General features: G+C 46.5%; 2 protein-coding genes across 4 annotated transcripts; one reads left to right on the top strand and one right to left on the bottom strand.

Moving 5' to 3' along the window:
• Positions 1-1,402: 1,402 nt before the first annotated feature.
• On the bottom strand, positions 1,403-3,684 carry LOC120319293 (alpha-N-acetylgalactosaminidase-like). 2 transcript variants are annotated; one of them, XM_039367996.1, is made up of 4 exons: positions 2,998-3,684; positions 2,601-2,775; positions 2,073-2,250; positions 1,403-1,655 (listed from the first exon to the last, which is right to left on the bottom strand). In XM_039367996.1, the coding sequence occupies exons 1-4, from the start codon at positions 3,354-3,356 to the stop codon at positions 1,480-1,482; spliced, it is 888 nt and encodes a 295-aa protein (XP_039223930.1). In that variant the 5' UTR covers positions 3,357-3,684; the 3' UTR covers positions 1,403-1,479. The 2 variants fall into 2 exon arrangements, with proteins under 2 accessions (XP_039223930.1, XP_039223931.1); XM_039367997.1 differs by lacking the exon at positions 2,073-2,250 and having other exon boundaries at positions 1,556-1,655.
• Positions 3,685-3,949: 265 nt separating this feature from the next.
• ZC3H7A (zinc finger CCCH-type containing 7A) lies at positions 3,950-18,664 on the top strand. Of its 2 annotated transcripts, none has more exons than XM_039368075.1 (23): positions 3,950-4,115; positions 6,226-6,326; positions 6,785-6,824; positions 7,200-7,397; positions 7,769-7,927; positions 8,430-8,510; positions 8,593-8,628; positions 9,146-9,179; positions 9,694-9,974; positions 10,242-10,449; positions 10,745-10,809; positions 11,161-11,362; positions 12,010-12,171; positions 12,373-12,569; positions 13,155-13,252; positions 13,527-13,708; positions 14,096-14,172; positions 14,648-14,781; positions 15,607-15,712; positions 16,195-16,303; positions 16,644-16,777; positions 17,157-17,320; positions 17,721-18,664. In XM_039368075.1, exons 2-23 carry the CDS (start codon positions 6,259-6,261, stop codon positions 17,908-17,910), a joined length of 2,925 nt encoding a protein of 974 aa, XP_039224009.1. In that variant the 5' UTR covers positions 3,950-4,115; positions 6,226-6,258; the 3' UTR covers positions 17,911-18,664. The 2 variants fall into 2 exon arrangements, with proteins under 2 accessions (XP_039224009.1, XP_039224008.1); XM_039368074.1 differs by having other exon boundaries at positions 6,223-6,326.
• The last annotated feature ends 11 nt before the right edge of the window (positions 18,665-18,675 follow it).

The following is an 18,675-nucleotide window of genomic DNA, read 5'->3' as shown; positions in this document are numbered from 1 at the left end:
GGAAAATCCCATTGGAGAAATTCCACTTAGGGTTAGGGTTACGTCACCGTGAACTCTAGAGCAAAATGGACATCGCCAACAAACCTCGGAGTGCTTGGGTATGGTTAGGAGGGCACTGACTTTTCTAGGCTGCCTTATTCTATGTTTCCTGGTAAAATACATGGGAAAATCCCATTGGAGGAAAATTCCACTTAGGGTTAGGGTTACGTCACCGTGAACTCCTAAAGCAAAATGGACATCACCAACAAACTCGGAGTGCTTGGGTATGGTTAGGAGGGCACTGACTTTTCTAGGCTGCCCTTTCTATGTTTCCTGGTAAAATACATGGGAAAATCCCATTGTAGGAAAATTCCACTTAGGGTTAGGGTTACGTCACCGTGAACTCCTAGAGCAAAATGGACATCGCCAACAAACTCGGAGTGCTTGGGTATGGTTAGGAGGGCACTGACTTTTCTAGGCTGCCCTATGTATGTTTCCTGGTAAAATACATGGGAAAATCCCATTGGAGGAAAATTCCACTTAGGGTTAGGGTTAGGTCACCATGAACTCCTAGAGCCAAATGGACATCCCAACAAACTCGGAGTGCTTGGTATGGTTAGGGAGGGCACTGAGTTTTCTAGGCTGCCCTATCTATGTTTCCTGGTAAAATACATGGGAAAATCCATTGGAGGAAAATTCCACTTAGGGTTAGGGTTACGTCACCGTGAACTCTTAGAGCAAAATGGACATCACCAACAATCTCGGAGTGCTTGGGTATGGTTAGGAGGGCACTGACTTTTCTAGGCTGCCCTATCTATGTTTCCTGGTAAAATACATGGGAAAATCCCATTGGAGGAAAATTCCACTTAGGGTTAGGGTTATGTCACCATGAACTCCTAGAGGAAAATGGACATCGCCAACAAACTAGGAGTGCTTGGGTATGGTTAGGAGGGCACTGACTTTTCTAGGCTGCCCTATGTATGTTTCCTGGTAAAATACATGGGAAAATCCCATTGGAGGAAAATTCCACTTAGGGTTAGGGTTAGGTCACCGTGAACTCTAGAGCAAAATGGACATCACCAACAAACTAGGAGTGTTTGGGTATGGTTAGGAGCGCACTGACTTTTCTAGGCTGCCCTTTCTACGTTTCCTGGTAAAATACATGGGAAAATCCCATTGGAGGAAAATTCCACTTAGGGTTAGGGTTACGTCACTGTGAACTCTTAGAGCAAAATGGACATCGCCAGCAAACTCGGAGTGCTTGGGTATGGTTAGGAGGGCACTGACTTTTCTAGGAGGGCACTTTCTGGAAGGATAGGAGGAAATGACCTCAGCCACCGAAAAGGGGCCTATCTAAAACCTGGGAGAAGTACTGGCTTCTGCTCCCCTGCCCCCCCCCCCCGGCTGTCATCCTTGCCACACACTTTTGTCTCCTTAACACACCGCAGCCCAGAGTTTCATCCTAGGTTCACAAGGCGTCTTTCCTTCTTTCCACGGACTTCAAAGAAGCATGCCCGTGAAAGTGGTCTGCTGCAGAAAGGCTCTTTGCTGGAAAAAGCGGGAGTTGGGGCCTGAGATTACCTTTGGCGGAAGACCCCCTTCATAGGCTGGCCAACTGCAAGACAAGGCGATGGGCCTCCCAGTCTGGTTTAGCGCTCGGCTCATTTTGGGGTAGCCTGAAAAATGCCCAGAGAGTGTGGCAAGAGACCATCAATTGCACAGGCAGAGGCTGCTTAAGTTACTTCAGCCACCCCCCCCTGGGAGTCCCCAAAAGCCATCGGCCTCCATCCCTTCCACAGCAGGGGGCTGTCTTGGAAGCCACTTTGAGAACCCCAACTCGACTGGCCTCCCTCAAAAGGTGTGTTCTGACTTTCATGCTCTGGTGCCTGAAGGTGAAACCCCCCCCCTCCAATGTTCCCAACAAATTGCAATGTTGCCATAATGAGCAGCAACAACCTCGTGCAAACTCTGCCCCTCCCTGGCTGGCGGAGAGGCAGACTTTGGAATGAGCTGGTTTGCTCTTTTCCACCTGACCCCAGACCCCCCTCTCCCTCATGTGCTCCCCCAGCCACTCTTCCTCCGGGACGGCTGACCTATGGCCTTGAGGGAGGAGTTGGAGAAGCAGCCATCCAGCTTTAGCATGTCGACCCCCCACTCTGCAAAGGTGTTTGCATCCGTTTCCACAGTATCCAGGGTGGTGCCCGGATAACCCGCACAGGTGGTGTTGCCCAAGTCACTGTAGATGCCAAATTTCAAGCCTTTGGAATGAACCTGGATGAGGAGGAGGAGGAAGAAGAGGAGGAGGGGGGGAAAGGGGCTGAGGATGCCCAGTGCATGAGGGCTGAGGATCTCAGGGGCCCAACTGGCAACCGGAGCTGAGCCAGGTTCCTGCATTGTGAGACCCTCCCTGGATGCAGCTCTTAAGGCCTGGCCTAGGCTCCATCTTCTGATGGATGTAACACAGCATGCCCGACTGTGTTGGGTTAAAGAGATCAAGCGGTTCTATTTATGTGCAGCCTTGCTTAATCACTAATGAATCATGAAACACAGATGCTTGATGTTCCATATTGGCCGCTGCTTCTCTTTTGGCCATTTTAGGACAGGCCCTCCCCTGCACTCACATAGTCAGCCAGAGCCTTCATCCCGCTGGGGAACCTCTGGGGGTCTGCCTGGAGCCTCCCGAGGGAGTCCCGCTTGCCAGCTGCCCAGCAGTCATCCAGGGTGACGTACTCGTAGCCCAGCTTCTTCCACCCGTCTGCAGCCAGCCGGTCCGCCATGGCCTTGATCAGGTGCTCACTGTTGGCAAAGGAAAGGCGGCCTTGGTCTCCCAGGAAGCTTCCTTCATCCCAGGAGCGGATAGTGGGAATCTCTTCCCTGCACAAAACCTATCTAAGCTCCCAAAGGTCTCGCGATTTCTGAAAAGGCGTTCCGACGGTCTCCGTTATCACCTCCACCAGCATGCAGGTTGCGAAAAGGAGGCGCCTTCGGGAGCCCCGGTCGACCCTCGCGCTCCCGCACCTGATGCAGTTCTCGGGGTCCTTCGCACAGTCCGTGTTGCACTTGAAACGCACCCAGGGCTCCCAGCCCATCGGGGGCGTCCTCAACAGCCCGTTGTCCAGCGGGAAGACGCGACGGGCCAGGCCGAGCAAGATCCCCAACGAGAAGAGAAGCAGCGGCCGAGTAAGCGAGTCAAAGGCGCGGCCGGGCATTTTACACTCTACTTCGGGTCTTTGGCAGCGACACGAGTCTTCCCCCGAGATCGTCAGAACAGGCGCCAAACCTGCAGCCGCGTTCCGCGCCTGTCCCGCCCGCAGGAGCAGAATCTGGATCACAGCCGAGACCCTCGCCCAGCTGGCGGGCTTCCCCAGAAGGCGCATTGCGTCACAGGGAGCCCCCTCTATGACGTCACGACTTCGAACACGCCTCCACTTAGCACCGCCCACGGGGGTACTTCTCGCTTCGCGCACATCTCCATCCCCTAGGAGTGGAGCAAGTCTGTGGCCGGACCAGGTGTTCGGACCCCCCCCGCCCCCGCAAGCAGAGCGTTCCACGCCTCCCTCTCTTATTAGCGTCCGGATTGCAAACGGCTCTGCCTATAGGGCGGGGGGGGGCAATTTCGGACAAGCACGCTCCCTCTTAGCCACCCTCCTTCCTGAGCTGAGGGACACCTCGGCTGCCCTTTAAAGGGAGCTCAGATAGTGCGGTACCGTAGGATCGAAATGATTGACCTATCACAAGTGTCCATCTATGCAAAGTAACCAATGGGTGGGGAGAAGCTTTTTCTTCCGACCAATGAGAACGAGAGGGAGAGCAATCTCAGCCCGGCCCTTTGCCCAAGTCGCCCGTGGCCCCGCCCCCGAAGCGACTGCCCGCTTCGACCGCCGTTTCTCGTGGTGGCGCTTCCAGGCGGCCTCCGGTCGAGAGGGGGCGCTCTAACTCACGTGGCCAGAGGCCCAGCCCGGAAAGGGATGCCGGCTAGGCGGAAACAGCGGAGGGGGGAGAGAGGCAGAGGGCCTGTCTCGCCGCGACGCTCCTTGAAAGCCGCGGACGCCGATTCCTCCGCCGACGCGACGCGGCCCCGGCCTGAGGGAGCTGGAGAGGCCGCAGCCAGAGCAGACGCGGGCGCGATAAAGGAGGTGAGCTCGCTTTGGGCCGCCCAGCTCCCCCGCGGCGGGCAAGAGCCCCGCGCTTCCCCGGGAGGGGAACGGCCGCTTCCCCAGCACCGACCCCGGCCGACAGGCGGCCGGCGTGCTGGGCTTCCGGGTAGAGGACGAGCAAGCGGAGAGGGAAGCGCCCTTCTGGAAGGGGGACTGGCCCGGTCCGACAGTACCTCTACTCCCCCTCCTGCCGGGCCGCGGAGGCCCTGCCTGCCCGAGGCCGGCGCTCCTTTCCAGCCGGCCCTCGCGCGGACCTGTAGCCGTCGGTGGAGACTCCCCTGGGCCGCGTGGCCCCCTGGCGAAAAGCAGCCTCCCCTCGCTGACCCCCTGCCGGCCCAGGGCCTGCCCGCCCCCCGAGAGGAGCTCCCTGCCCAGCTTCCCGGGATCGTCGTCACATTTGCTTCTTGTGATCCGCCTTTCAATTTGGGGGCGATTCTGGCATGTTGTTTTATACAGTTCGAGTTTTATTCCTCGTTCTGTTAGAGTCTTTTTCATGTTTGAATGGGGAGCTTGTGCTACAGGTGGGCTGGGAGGGGAAAATGGGGTCCTCGTTTGTTCCCTGCTGCCCTTGAGAGCTTGTGGGCAGGAAAGCAACTTATAAACGAGATATGTGGAATAAAATCATATTTGCAGACTATTCAGATTATCTATAGGATTGAGACCGTCTTAAAGTCACTTGGGGTGATTTATAATAATTTCTTATTGTAAATCTTCAAATTATGATTCTCGGGTGTGGTTCTTTTCAGAGGTTTGGAGCCCCAGCCGGTAATTCTTTGGCAGAGAGGGTTGGTAGAAAGATTAGTTGAACCAAACGCAAGTGCAGTTAGTCCTCAACTTACGACCATAATTGAGCCCAAAATTTATGTTGCTAAGCAAGACAGTTAAGTGAGTTTTGCCCCATTTTGTGACCTTTCTTGCCACATTTGTTAAGTGAATCACTGCAGTTGTTAAGTTAGTAACACGGTTGTTTTACGTGAATTTGGCTTCCCCATTGACTTTGCTTGTCTGAAGGTCGCAAAAGGGGATCACACAACCCCGGGAAGCTGCGACTGCCATAAATATGAGTCAGTTGACAAGCGGCTGGATTTCGATCACAGGACCCTGGGGATGCTGCAGTAGTCATAAGTGTGAGAAAGTCATAAGTCACGTTTTTCAGTCCTGTTGTAACTTTGAACAGTCACCAAATGAACTGTTGTAACTCGAGGACTACGTGTATAGTAGCCTTGTTCTTTGGTTTGGTTTTCCTTTCCTTTTCATTTTTGGTGTTGCTGTTCTCTGGTAAAATGGATTGTATGTTAAAATGGACTCATGATTAATGGTGAGTCTCTTAATCATATTGTAGAATAGATTTTCTTGTCTGGAATATTTCAGAAATATTTAAATAAAAAGTTCTGCACTGTTTGAAGTATTTTGTTTTGTTCTAGATGGTAGGGCTTGTCTTGATGAATTTATTTAAAATATGGCTGTATTTATTTGCATTTACTTTTATTCTGTAATAACTTAGTATCTATGTTGCAATATTTAGAATGAGCTAAATATCTTAATGTGCACCATTTTTTTGTGAAATAGACTCGATTTTCTCAGATAAATGAAAGGGTTTACTGCTATTCGCTGGATTGGTTTAAAATATATTGCAACAACCTTGTTGGGTGGATATCTTGGGGAATTGTAGTCCCAAGTATTGGGAAAAGAACTGCTAGTAAAAGTGCATTGTAGTTTTCCCCCCTTGGAATTAGAAATATGTTGATTTTTTTTTTTTTTGAAAAATGAGATTCTGCAGGTTATTATATTTATATAGATCCCAATTTCAGAGGGTATGATAGAACACAGACAATATTTATTGTCTAATTTATTTTCTTGGTCTAAATTAACAAAGCTAATTAATGTATGGATCACTTCAGGTGAAACAACTCTAAAGATTTTTTTATCAATATAGTTAATATAAATAAACTTCTCCTGTAAACATAGCTTTTATTTTATTAGAGTTGATATTCAATAATTTAGGACTGATATTGGAATTGAGTATTTCCATAATTTCTCACAAATTGTTTTGCAAGCCAGCAACAGGCTGTGACTTTTGTTTCAGAAGCTGTGTACTGAAGACAAACGTGCTCAGGATAACATGTCCAGTGTTCCAGTGGACAAAAGCATCAGGCTGCAGGACATTAAGAAAGGGCTGCAGTTTATACAGTAAGAACTTTGAGTAACTGGATAGCTGTGTCTGAGAACTGTTGAACCTCTGCTTAAAACACGACACAACATTTTTTCTTCTTACATACCTTGTGCTAAGTTTTCTATTAAATATTAGCTAGCTTTGCTGGTACAAAATAAAACCTGGGCAAAAAATTCTCATGATGCACTGTCTCTAATATGTTGTGTTGCATAGTACTCTTTAATTTGCATTTGATTGCATCTTTATTTTGGAATATCTGCTATACATGGAATTGCACATTTCGCCCTGTCAGCAATATTGTACTCCAATCATATTTCCTCCTTGGTGTTTTTGGAGATAGTCTGGCTTACAGAGTTCATTCTTGTGGCAAGTGTATAGTGTGGGTAGAAGCCAAGATCGAGAATTTCAATGGCAAGTGTCTTGGGTGTGCAAGATCCTTGAAGGTGATCTGATACTTTATCTTTGTGGTTTCTAGGTCTACTCTACCATACCCTGGGTCTCAAGAACAATATGAGGTAACTGGCCTTCCTTTCTGAACTTCTTTACCTGCATTGTGGTCTCAGCAGTGAGTAGAAACTTCTAGAATCTTGGCTGTTGTAGGATGTGATGATTTCTCTTACCTTATTGACCATGTCAGCATTGTCTACTTAGTGATTGGTTGTTAGTAGTGGTTGTGTGGAGGTAGCAGAAGGGCTATAGGTTTCAGGACTTCCTTACTGCTTTTTGTTAGCTGGAACATTACTCCAGACTGATATAAAGCTTTGCTATGAGATGCACTTTTTTGCGCCTCTACCTGGAACCACTCCAGAACAAGTTACCGACAATAGCAAAGCACCCCTTGTTGAGCTGCAGAACTGCCTGCGTGACTTACCCAAGGATTTATGTTTCAGATCTTCATACGAGAACTTGTTAAAAACCTGTTTAATGAAGGAAACGATGCATACCGAGAAGGTGATTGGGAAGGGTCACTGAACCATTATTCTGAGGCTTTGAACATAGCCGATTATGCCAATTCTGAAGGAATCCACATTTCTGATGAAATATTAGAGAAACTGCATGTTAATCGTATAGCCTGTTACTCCAAGAAGGTAGGTGCTTCCTAAAAATGCTCATGGCTTATCAAGAACTAGGTTTCCATTCTGTAACGATGGTGGGTGTGGTGGAATCAGCATTTTGTCATCCCAAGCAGTTAACAGTATAGTAGTAAAAACAAACACTATATGATTCTTAACACAAATATAGCAAAATACAACAGTTTCATCACCATAAAATGGCAGTAATAATAGCAGTCTTGGCAGTGAGCATTCTAAGATCATAAGAGCTTAAAAAGTCCCTGGCCTGAGCTCCCAGATGTACATTTTGTGTTTGCCTGTGTGGCATGCGTTGTCTTGGAATATACTTGCAGCCTGAGATTCGAATCACAAAATGCTTGACACTATTCTGTCCTTCATTTTTACAGGGGTCGCATGATAGAGTTTTAGAAGAATGTGGGATAGTTTTAAAATTGAATGAAAATAATTTCAGAGCCCTTTACCGGAAATCCAAAGCTTTAAAAGAACTGGGAAGATACAAAGAAGCTTACGATGCTGTGGCAAAATGCTCCCTCGCAGTGCCCCAGGTGCGCGTGTCCTGTCAGCTAGTGGGGGAGGGGGCATTAATAGGGGTTCCCTGCATGTGGTTTCAAAACAACAGAGAATAGAAAATCCCTCTAAAATAAAATGCCGCTGAGAAGCTTGACTGTTCCTATCTTCTTTGTGCTAGCAATCCCATGGCCGGGGAGGGAGTGAATACATATGCAATTACTAGATATTGCTGTATTATTTTATTGGAATGTTGCACGTGGCCTAGAATTGGAGCTGACTGAGGTGATAAATGAACCTCAAGGATGCATAAATGTACATCATTACCTTGCCTGGATTCACTGCAAGAATGATTAACGTAGATTTGCTGGCATCCCACCCCAGTGGCCTCTTGGTGCACAGTCCCGACTCAGGGTGGCTCCCTGCAGGACCTGGATCAGATGCAGGTGGCATTGATGTACCTGATGCCGCTGTGTGAAATTTCTAACAAAACTTTTGTGTATAATTTATATTAGATCCTCTTTTTATTTTAATTTCTAGGATGAAAATGTAATAAAATTAACTCAAGAACTTGCTCAGAAGCTTGGATTGAAAATAAGGAAAGCCTACGTTAGAGCAAAAGTAAGTGAAAATAGCTGTGTACTTCGGTTCTGAAGTTTTCGCCTAATGCGTCTGTTACTTACAAGGATATGCTTCCTTGCAGTCTTCCCCCAACTCTGCTTCTGGAGAAGGAGCAAAGGTAAGGTTTTGTTCTGCTTTCTTTTTAGATCCTATTAGTGAAGTAAAAGCGTGGCATGGTTAAAAGCAACATGTCTTTCTAATTTTTAAATATTCCATTTGGAACCTCTGTTTGCTGGTTTAATTTAAAATATTTAGAATACATAGAAGTTTGAATGGTCTGTGTACTGTTCTTGCTTAGGATTTTTAGCCAAGATTCCCCTTTCATAACTGAAAATAAAAGTAAGATTTGCTTTTGAAAGAAGGAGGCCAGCTTGCTGATTTCAAGCTTCCCCTGTGAACAGCAATGGAGTCATGCTTCAGTGGCCACTTTGCCAAAAGCGATTTGCAGTTTATTGAGAGTATATGCCCCCTGACTCCCAGCAACTTTTAGTGGTTAATTGAAAGGATATCTGGTATCAAAATTGCAGAAGCATCTTGTCTTTTACTTAGCCGGTTCTGACACATTTTATAAAGTAACTGCCCTATGTCTTTTGCTGTTTATACCTCTGGATGACAAATCTTTTGCTTGCTTTCAGAGCTCAAATTCTTCTGTAGAAGACATTGAATCAGGTGAGGCCTCCTGGATTTAACGGGAGGACGGGTAAACAACAGCATCACTTTGGGTGGGTCAGCTAGAGATGGCTCTGTCCATTCTTGCTGGTTTGAATTTCTGTGGGATGGAAATACATTTCTCCCCTCCCAAAGTCTAAGTTGGGTTCCATTGGCTTCTAAGTGGGCAAGAGAGAGTCAGGGATGAATGGTATCCAAGAATTGAACAGCTGAAGGAAAGGTCCCTCTGTGAGATTTTTCCTGCAGCCTTCTCCTTGCCATTCAACGCATGTTGCTTAAGAATCTATGCTTGTTTATTTCTTTATAAATGTAAGGGTAATGTTTGCTTAAGTGCCAGGCAGTCACACTTCTCTGGATCTGTTGCACGAGCCTTGCCTCTCTTCTAGGGAAAGCATCCATTGGTACTTTTTTTTTTTATCAGTGGGGGCTGAGAGAGGATGTGGCAGCCTCCAAGCTCCTTGTTCTTTGAGAATCTCTGCTAAGAGCTCTCTTCCCGAACCAATATCTCTTTCAGATTTTTCCAGTTGGACGGAAAAGATTCTTTCTTCCTCCTCCACTTCCTCTTCCCCTTCCAGTTTTGCTCCTGAATTGCCAAGTGACCTGCCTCCGTTAGCAGCTGTGTCCTGCATGGCTCTCCCAGCGGAGAAGACTGCTCTCTCTGCCCCTCCACTGGCCAACGGAGGGCCCTTCTCTATCCCGGACGGCTGCTTGGACTGCGAAGATGGGGATGACATTATTGGAGATGAGCTGGATGAGTTGCTTGATTCAGTGTCTGATCCTGGTGAAGGTGGAATGGTCAGTCCCCTCGCTTTACAGAATACGGCTGAGGGGGAGGGGCTGCCTTGTCCTCCAGTGCTTCTCACAAGCTCCCCAGGGTCTTCTGTGTGGTTCTTTCCTTTGGGAAGGGGGAGGTTAGAGCTGCATTTCTGCACAGCCCGAATTGTCATCTGTCCTGCGGGTTTCTCATGAAGCAGAATCAATCTCAGGGGGAGTGAAATTTTTGGCAGGGGCCTGGGCAGAATTAACTCGTGTTGAAGGCTGCAGCCTTTTTCTCTTCCTTAGCCAAGTGCCGTCATCCGAGGAGCCATGCCAACCGCCACCATTGCTCCCAGCATCCCATTCTCTGCCCCTCTGCTTGGGACGTTGTCAGTTGGGGCTCGATTTGTTCCTGCTGCCTCTCTTTCTGAAATGTATTCCCAGCCCCTGGTTTCTGCCCTGGACAACTTTTGTTCCTCTTTAAATACTTTCTCAATCAGCGACTCTAAAAAAGGTAAGATCAATCTTAAGCAGAGCCTAAAAGGAGACGTGCTTCTGTCAAGGGTTGCAGCCCTCTGTGGAGACATGGGCCCCAGGAAGGCAGCACCACATTGGGGCATCAGTTTCAGGAGGCAAGAGTCAGAAGTCCTGACTTTCCCACCTGAAATCCAAGGTGGTGCTTAAAGGGGACTGGATTCTCACAGAAGCAATGCCCATCCTTGTCCTCTGAGTGAGACCATTGCCCATTTTGCTTTGCGTGCATAACCAATATATACCAGACTAACATGTGGTGTTCTTAATTCCAATAGATATACCCAATTCTCTTTCTAGAGATGTCAACACAGCATTAAGCAGTAATTCTCCTCTTCGGCTTGTAAGTATCTTTCACAAACACTTTGCGGTTCTAATACAATTTAGTGCAAATTTTAGGAGGGTTTGTTTTGGTCCTGTCTTTTTTTATTCGAATTGTAATCTCAGTACATTTTAAAACAAGCTAGGAGGCATTTTAAAACATTTGAGGCCTGGATTCAAATCTCTGTCAGGCCCCAGGATGGCCTTGGGGTCAGCCGCCATCTCGCAAGGTGGTGGTAATGATAAGAAGGCGCAGAGGAAAAGATCCCTAAAGTATTCCCTGGGTTCTTGGAAAAGAGGGCAGGGTAAAAATGGATTCCACGGCTACAGTGAGACGGTTTTCCAGCAACAATGCATCTGTTTTCTCCAACAGATGAACGGTCCCACAAGTTTGTTTGGGTCTGAGACCTACATGGGGATTGCAAATCCAACTCGCAGTGACTATTCTGGCGTGTTCAGCAGCACCCCTGCCAGTGTGCCTGTGCCAACAGCAGCCTCCTCTTTAGTGGCAAGAAACCCCCTGGAAGGCACCCATGAGCTCAGGCAGGCCTGCCAGGCGTGTTTTATCAAGAAGGGTGAGGAGCTGGGAGGGGGCCTCTGGGCGACCTGGGCTTTGATGGGGGTGAAGGCAGCTCCCCCTATTTTAGCCTTTCAGCCTTTTCTGAGAAGGGCCATGATCCTTTCTGCCTCTCTTCCTTTTCTTCTTTAGCTTGAGCTCTTAAGCGCTCTTTCTTTTGGTTCCTGAAAGCCTCCCTAAAATACAGGCTGGCTGCATAAGAGGATGTTTTGGTCAGCATATGCAGCTGTGTGTATGACATTTGCTTTTTTACGCATGAAACCTGACTTTAGGTTTTATAACTCATATGACCTGGTTTTTTCCCCTTCATTTGATTTTCAGTATATATATATAAACTGGTAGAGATTACCCTGCCCACCTTTTCCATATATTAGTTTCAGAGCATTTCGAGAGCGAGAATGTAGAATGTAACAATTTATTGCTTTTGAAAACAAAAGAGAACAAGAGAACAGCCTGCATCAATGGAGATCACACTCCTTATGGACCCTGTTGTGCTCAGATCAGCTTCTACCTGTCAGACTTTGATAATGTTAGCTTCCAAATTACCCCATTCCAGCATTTAGAAGCTAGAGAGAATCAAGTCTCTCAAATCAAATCAAGAAAAAAATGGGTCAAGCTTTGTAACTTCTCTGCTGTTTCCTTTAGATCCCAAATCATTGGAGTACACTTACAATCTGAACTTAGAGCACATATGTAAGAAGGACACCCTAATTGGTAGAATAAAGAACTCTGAAGATAAATCCTGGAAAAAAATAAGGCCAAGACCCACAAAAACCCAGTATGTGGGACCGTATTATATATGTAAAGGTAAGGGTGCCCTTTATTGGATGCCTATTCGGGAGCCCCAGGGCTTTGAGGCGGGGAGCAGCATTTCCTTATTGACTTTGAAAGAAGGTTCCCTGGGAGGCCCCTGGTTTCCCCGTTTCACACAGGGGAGACTGAACTAGGACCAGCCAGGGGCCCCACCAGCCTCCTCTCTGCCTCACTTGCTGTCTGATGGTGCTGCAGATGTGGCTGCGGGAGAGGAATGCAGATATTCTGGCCACTGCACTTTTGCCTATTGTCAAGAGGAGATTGACGTGTGGACCCTGGAGCGGAAAGGGGCTTTCAGCCGTGAAGTCCTCTTTGAAGGCAGCGGAGAGATCAGCTTGACAGTTTCCCGGCTTCTTCAGGAGCATCACGGACTCTTCATGTTTCTGTGCGAGGTGCATTTCTTTTTAGGCCACACAAGGGAATTTACCATAGAGCCCCCTATTGCTTTAGGGAATGGTTTCATCAAGGGTGGGCCGATGGTTCTGGCTTGGGCTGACAATGTCGCCTCTTCCTGGGTGGTTGTTTTGTCATTAGCCTTTTAGCCACATCAGATCAATTCATCCTGGCAGCAATGTGGCCTCCACAAGAACCTCATGTAGGCTTCAGGGAATGTAAGGCATAGTTGCCAGCTATCTGCCCCTCATAAATTCTAGTTGTTTTTCTTCTGATTTACCAAGCCAATAGAAGGTAGCTACTCAAATAAGCCTAAGAAAAGGAAATCTACACTTTGCTTCCCCCCCCCCCAGCAGCAGCGCAAAAGGCCAAGGAGGCTCGTCTTTTAGCTGCCTTTTCTGTTTCAGCATCTCTTGGGCTGCAGAGCCAGCTTGCTCCTCTCTCCAGGACTGTTATTTCATCCCCAGAGTTACTCCTCCTTCCCAGTTTTCTGGTCTTGACTGCCGTTGGGTTGGCCCTTGCAAGCAGAATTAGTCAGGAGTGGATTGCCTGTTTTGTTGAAGCGCCTTGGTTTTGCATTCCAGAAATGTTTTGAGCATAAACCCAGAATAATCAGCAAGAGGAATAAGGATAACTCCTCTTCCTGCTCTCACCCTGCTATGCACGACTTTGAGGAGAACAAGTATGTCCCTTTTCTGCCTTGTAGTTCAAATGATAAAATGTGCAGCTTTGTTTCTGGTGTGCACGTGTGCTCCTTCTCCAAGGCTCCCATTGTGCCCCTTTCCCCACTGAGAATGTGAGTGTGCAGGAGAGGATGGCTGTAGTAAGAAAAAGAGTGCAAGTGTGTTAAGTGACTAGGGAGAGGTGTTCCTAATTAAAATGGCTTATACAATTTTCAAAGACTTTCTTTACTTATCCTTGACCTTTCTCTAAAATTCTCCAACAACGCAACCTAGGTGCCTTGTCCACATTTTGCGAGAAACGACTGTGAAGTATTCTAAGATTCGACCCTTTCACCCTCAAGGTCAGCTAGATCTGTGCAGGCATGAAGCTCGCTATGGCTGTTCACGGGATGATGAGTGTTTCTACGCTCACAGTCTTGTCGAGCTCCAAGTGTGGATGATGCAGAGTAAGACAGGTGAGACTCCGGGAATTAGGCAGATAGTTCCTCATCCAGCCATCCACATGCTGTAAAACACTTTTCTAAAATGTGATTGCTTTTTAAGCAGAAATGTTTTAAGAGCCGAATCTTTTCTTCTGTTTTTGGCGTTCTTAGGCAGTAGTACTTTGTGCAGTACTATGAAAGCAGAAAATAATTTGTATGTAAAATGATCTGCAATCTTTTGCTTGTCTTATCTGAAAGTAAGCCCTTGCAGGAGGGAAAATCAGTGCGGAAGTGCCTAGCATTGCACTGCTCGTATGCCTGGGCAAGATCATCCCACTCGAAGCTATTTAGAAACACTGCATCACAATTTTGAACTGTTTGTAAAGTAGTCTTCCTTCTTGGCTCTTTCCCTCCTTGCAGGTATTACTCATGAGGCTATTGTTCAAGAATCAAAAAAATATTGGCAGAATGTGGACTCTGCTGCACACGGAGCACAGGTATTTCTCTTAGATTGCCTCACGAAGAGATCAAAATACTGTAATGGCTTGCAAAACAAAACCTCTCCTAAAAGTTGCTTTGCTTGCCGAAGGAATTAGGTTCAATTCCTGTAGATGTCGTAGCCTCTTTTGCCTCTTAGAGAAGAGTATACTTAAAAAGAAATACCAAAAGCTAACAAGCCCTCTAAAAGTTTAAATTATGCCTTCACTGTATCGGTCCCTTCATTGCTTGCTGAGGAAGATATTCCGTAGGTGCTGCCAAGAGCTCCCTCCATGATTGCCATCCACCTGGCTGCTCCTGCAGTTGTTTTCGGTTGGGGGGGGGAAAGTTTCTGAACCAAATCTTAAGTTTCAGATAGAGCCACATATGGGAAAGTGACCATTACGGCGTTGTCCTTTCTTCGTGGGTAGTTAATGCCCCAAAGAATCATTTTGATCGATCTAAAATGCCTTGTGTTCTGTTGTATCTCTCAAGATTCTCAGCAACCAGGTGAAGCACGGTTCCCTGAATTTGAAAATGAAGTTTGTCTGTGCTCAGTGTTGGAGACATGGCCAAGTTAATGAGCCAGACAAAAACAGAAAATACTGCAGTGCAAAAGCCAGGCACCCGTAAGTCTTTTCTGCTTTTCAAAGGTGCAGGGGGGTGATGAGTGGGTTATATGGTTTCCTGTTCAAGTAGCTACTCTCCTTTTCTCCACCTGAGGGAATCTGTGGCCCACTTTGTTTCCAGGCTGACCCTTAGCAACGAAGTAGACTGGTCCGATCAGGTTGCCTGTCTGCCTCTGTGTTGCCTGACTTGGCTGACAGCAGAGCTTCAAGTTGTCAGACCAAGCCATGAGTCTTTCCTTCTGCTATCTGATCCCAAAAGCTGCTGTGCTGGGCCTGAATAAAGTCTTCAGCTCCACACAGGGCTTCAGAGCCACTCCAGAATTACAAAAGGTGCAAAGCTTTTGAGTTCTCTGCAGCTCTTCAGCAGCCTATTTCAGCGCTTCTCAATTTTGGCAACTTCTTCAAGCATTGCTGGCAGGGGAATTCTGGGAGTTGCAGTCTACACATCTTAAAGTTGCCAAGGTTGAGAAGTGCTGAGCTAGATAAGCCCCTCTCACCTGAAAGTGGGGCGCTGGTAAAAGCCCCAGAATCTGCAGTTAGGATGGACTCAGGGAGGAGATTTTAGGTAGACATGCTTGTCCCAGGAAGATGTCCAGGTGCTGCCAGGCCCTCCTGGGGACTCTTGGAACGAGGCAGCAAATAGTTGTTGGATGCCAAGTTACAACTGTGTGATGTCCCTCTGTTTTGGAGGTGGTTGTCAGTGGTGTCTTCAAGAGTTTTTTCAGAGCCGCAAGCTGAGACATTTCCATTTGTGGGAGTTCCATTTTGTTTTTGAGGCAGCCATCTTGAGGCAATGATGTAGCTGAGTGGGCCTTTCCTGTACAGGTGGACCAAAGATCGCCGTGTCATGCTGGTGATGTCAAACGAGCGCAAGAAGTGGAATACAATTCGCCCCCTTCCCACAAAGAAGCAAGTGCCTTTACAATTTGATGTGAGCATGTCTCTATAACCTGCTTTTTTTCTTTTCCTAATTTGTTCTTCATTAAAGAAGCAACTTTGCATGATTATCCAAGTTTTATCCAAGTCAGTTTGTTATCCTATTTTAAAATATTTTTCAACCATTTGAATATTAACAAAAATCCTAGACTAGGAAAATAAGGACAAAATTTACCTTAAGGGAATGGAGGTGATTTATTTGCCTCCCATTTTTCTCTGAAGAATGGTTGCAAGGGGTACCCTGTAGTCCTTGAGTCAGGTGGACTGAGAGAGTGGCCCAGATTTATCCATAGGGGTACATGCCAAGCCCTCTGTGCCACAGGGACTGCCGTCAGAATCACTTGCAGGCCAGAACAGGCGTTGGATTTGCTGATCTCGCCTCCTTCTCCTGCCATCCAAGCCCCTTGGTTGCCCAAAGCTCTTCCTACCCCCCAGGTAGAACACGTCTTTATTGACTTGCTCCTTTCCTTTGTCTAGCTGTGCAATCATATTGCGTCAGGCAAGAAGTGTTTGTATGTTGGGAACTGCTCCTTTGCTCACAGTCAGGAAGAGAGAGAAATGTGGACGTACATGAAAGAGAACGGCAGTAAGTAAACAATTGCTGAAAGCAGGAAGTAAATTCATAGGCCTTATGCCTTTGAGGGTGCTCTTCCTTCCTTTCCCCCTTCGTTTAGTAGAGGGTCCCTCCTGTTTCTGTCCCCCCTTTCTGGGGATGATCTGGTTAACATTTGGCTTCCGGTAGTCTAGTTCCTAGATGGAAGCATTACCTTAAAGATATGAGAGAACAACCCCAGGTTTCTATGGCAGAATTAAGTTGCATTAATAAGAGTCCTTGAGTTTATTCTGTTAGTAATAACTCGCTTCTCAGAGAGTTTCCTTGCTCAAATGTCACTTGCTGTGGACTTACATGACCTCCTTTCCTTCAGTTCAAGACATGGAACAGCTGTATGAAATGTGGCTGAAGAGTCAAAAGCCAGAAAAAGGAGAGGATCCAGTCCCTCAAGCAAACAGAGAAAATGGGAAACAAATTCATATGCCAACCGATTATGCTGAAGTCACAGTAAGTCACAGAGACCGAGCGATTACCCTGGATTCAGCCTTCTTGCTATGCAATGCTTGCTTGATGATTGTGTGGCCTTTTGGCAGAGGAGAGAGCTTTCTGAGGCGCTGAAGTGCAAGAGGTCAGGATGTCCAGAATCTCCTGTTCTGGGTGTAACCTAAGCATGCCCAAAGCCAGCCCTGGAGGGCTATTTACTGGTTGGTAGCAGCGCCCTGCGGCTTATATGCTTATGTGGCTTTTGGGGAGGAGCCAGCAGGTACACCCAGGCCCTCTCAACACATTCACTTCTGGAAAGCTGCATGTTTGGCTCTGTGCAAATTAGATTTTTAGATTTACACATGCGGCTGCCCTGCAGTTTTCCTTTGGGTTGTATCAACAGGTAGATTTCCATTGCTGGATGTGTGGCAAAAACTGCAACAGTGAGAAACAATGGCAAGGCCATATTTCTTCTGAAAAACATAAAGAGAAAGTTTTCCACACCGAAGATGACCAAAATCGCTGGCAGCATCGTTTTCCAACTGGGTGTTTCAGCATTTGTGATAGGTAAGTTCCTTCTGAAAATTTGGGATCTGCTTATTACATCAACACAAAGGTAGCAGTGATGGGTTATGATTCCTTTAGGCTCCCAGTTTAGCAGAGTTGAAGTAAAATTGTTAATCCATTTCACTGTCTGTAACATGCCAAAAGCTAGGCTTCTCTACTTTGCCTTTGCAGTAGCAAGCAGAACTGATGTTAAGTTTGGCAGCAAGGCCAAACCACAATAAATAAGCCATCCCTTCCTCCCCCCACCTTTCATTGCCTGCTTAGAGAGGCTCAGCCAGGTGGGAAGCTGGCACGGATGGCAAAAGGCCTTGCCTTCTATCCGGGGTTGTATTCGACCCTTGGTGCCGTGCACTGACGTTGTATTCGAAGAAGGTGTGACTCACTTGTTTCTGTTCTGCAGATTTATGGCTGGGGCATGTATCGAGGGAAATAACTGTAAATTTGCACATGGACCGGCTGAACTCCGCGAATGGGAGGAGCGGAGACACGTCTTAAGGATGAAGTTCAACAAAGCCCAAAAGGACCACTTGATTGCTCCCAACGATAATGACTTTGGAAAATATAGTTTTTTGTTTAAAGATTTAAACTAATATGATAACAATGCATTGTGTTGCCAGATGGAAGCATAAAATCAGAATTTGACAATAATCAAAAGCATGTGACAGAAGCTGCAGATTTTCTGCTTTTATTGGCCCGTATTGTTCCTCCTGAAGAACAAAATGTAGTAGATGTGTTAGGGGGAGTAAGTTGGCGGGTCTGTCTGTGCTCTCATGAAACAGAATGGTGAAGTCATAATAAAAACCACAGCCTGAAGTCTTACGTGCTTATTCGCCTTCTGTTGGACAGAAGAAAGTTGGAAAATAGCCAGAGGAGGGTGTTGTAATGCCAAGGTAGCCCCTCCGGCTGGCCTTTCAGCTGAAACCTTTTAAGGTAAGCTTCTTAAAACAGAGGGTTTGAGCTCAGAAGAAAATGATGGATTAAATTCTTCAGATGTTTTAATGGAGAAGATTTCTTTAAAAATCAGTTTGCTATTTATCTCTATGTAGGTTGCTTAATAAAAGGATTTTCTTATTAAAAAGATTTTAAGCAAAATAACCATTTAACGACTATATGTTGAATGGGGTATTTTTCTCTATTTGTATGTTTCAATATAACTTACCAAAAAGGATCTTGGAAGAGAGATGTGTATTACTTTTTTGAGAATCAAGTAGTTAAAAATTTTGTTTCTTGGTCTTTACTGTTAAATGATGATTTTGAAAGATTCAGGTTGTATGTCAGTATTGTGTATTGTATGGACCAATATTGCCTGTAATAAAACTTTACATAAAGACTTTCCTAAACCCATCTCGGTCTCC

This window comes from Crotalus tigris, unplaced genomic scaffold (genome assembly GCF_016545835.1).
Source record: "Crotalus tigris isolate CLP2741 ecotype Arizona unplaced genomic scaffold, ASM1654583v1 scf7180000020608.1315917, whole genome shotgun sequence".
In the NCBI taxonomy this organism is placed as follows: Eukaryota; Metazoa; Chordata; class Lepidosauria; order Squamata; family Viperidae; genus Crotalus; species Crotalus tigris.
Note: the sequence above shows the minus strand (reverse complement) of the source record. Positions and strands in the feature narration are given on the sequence as shown.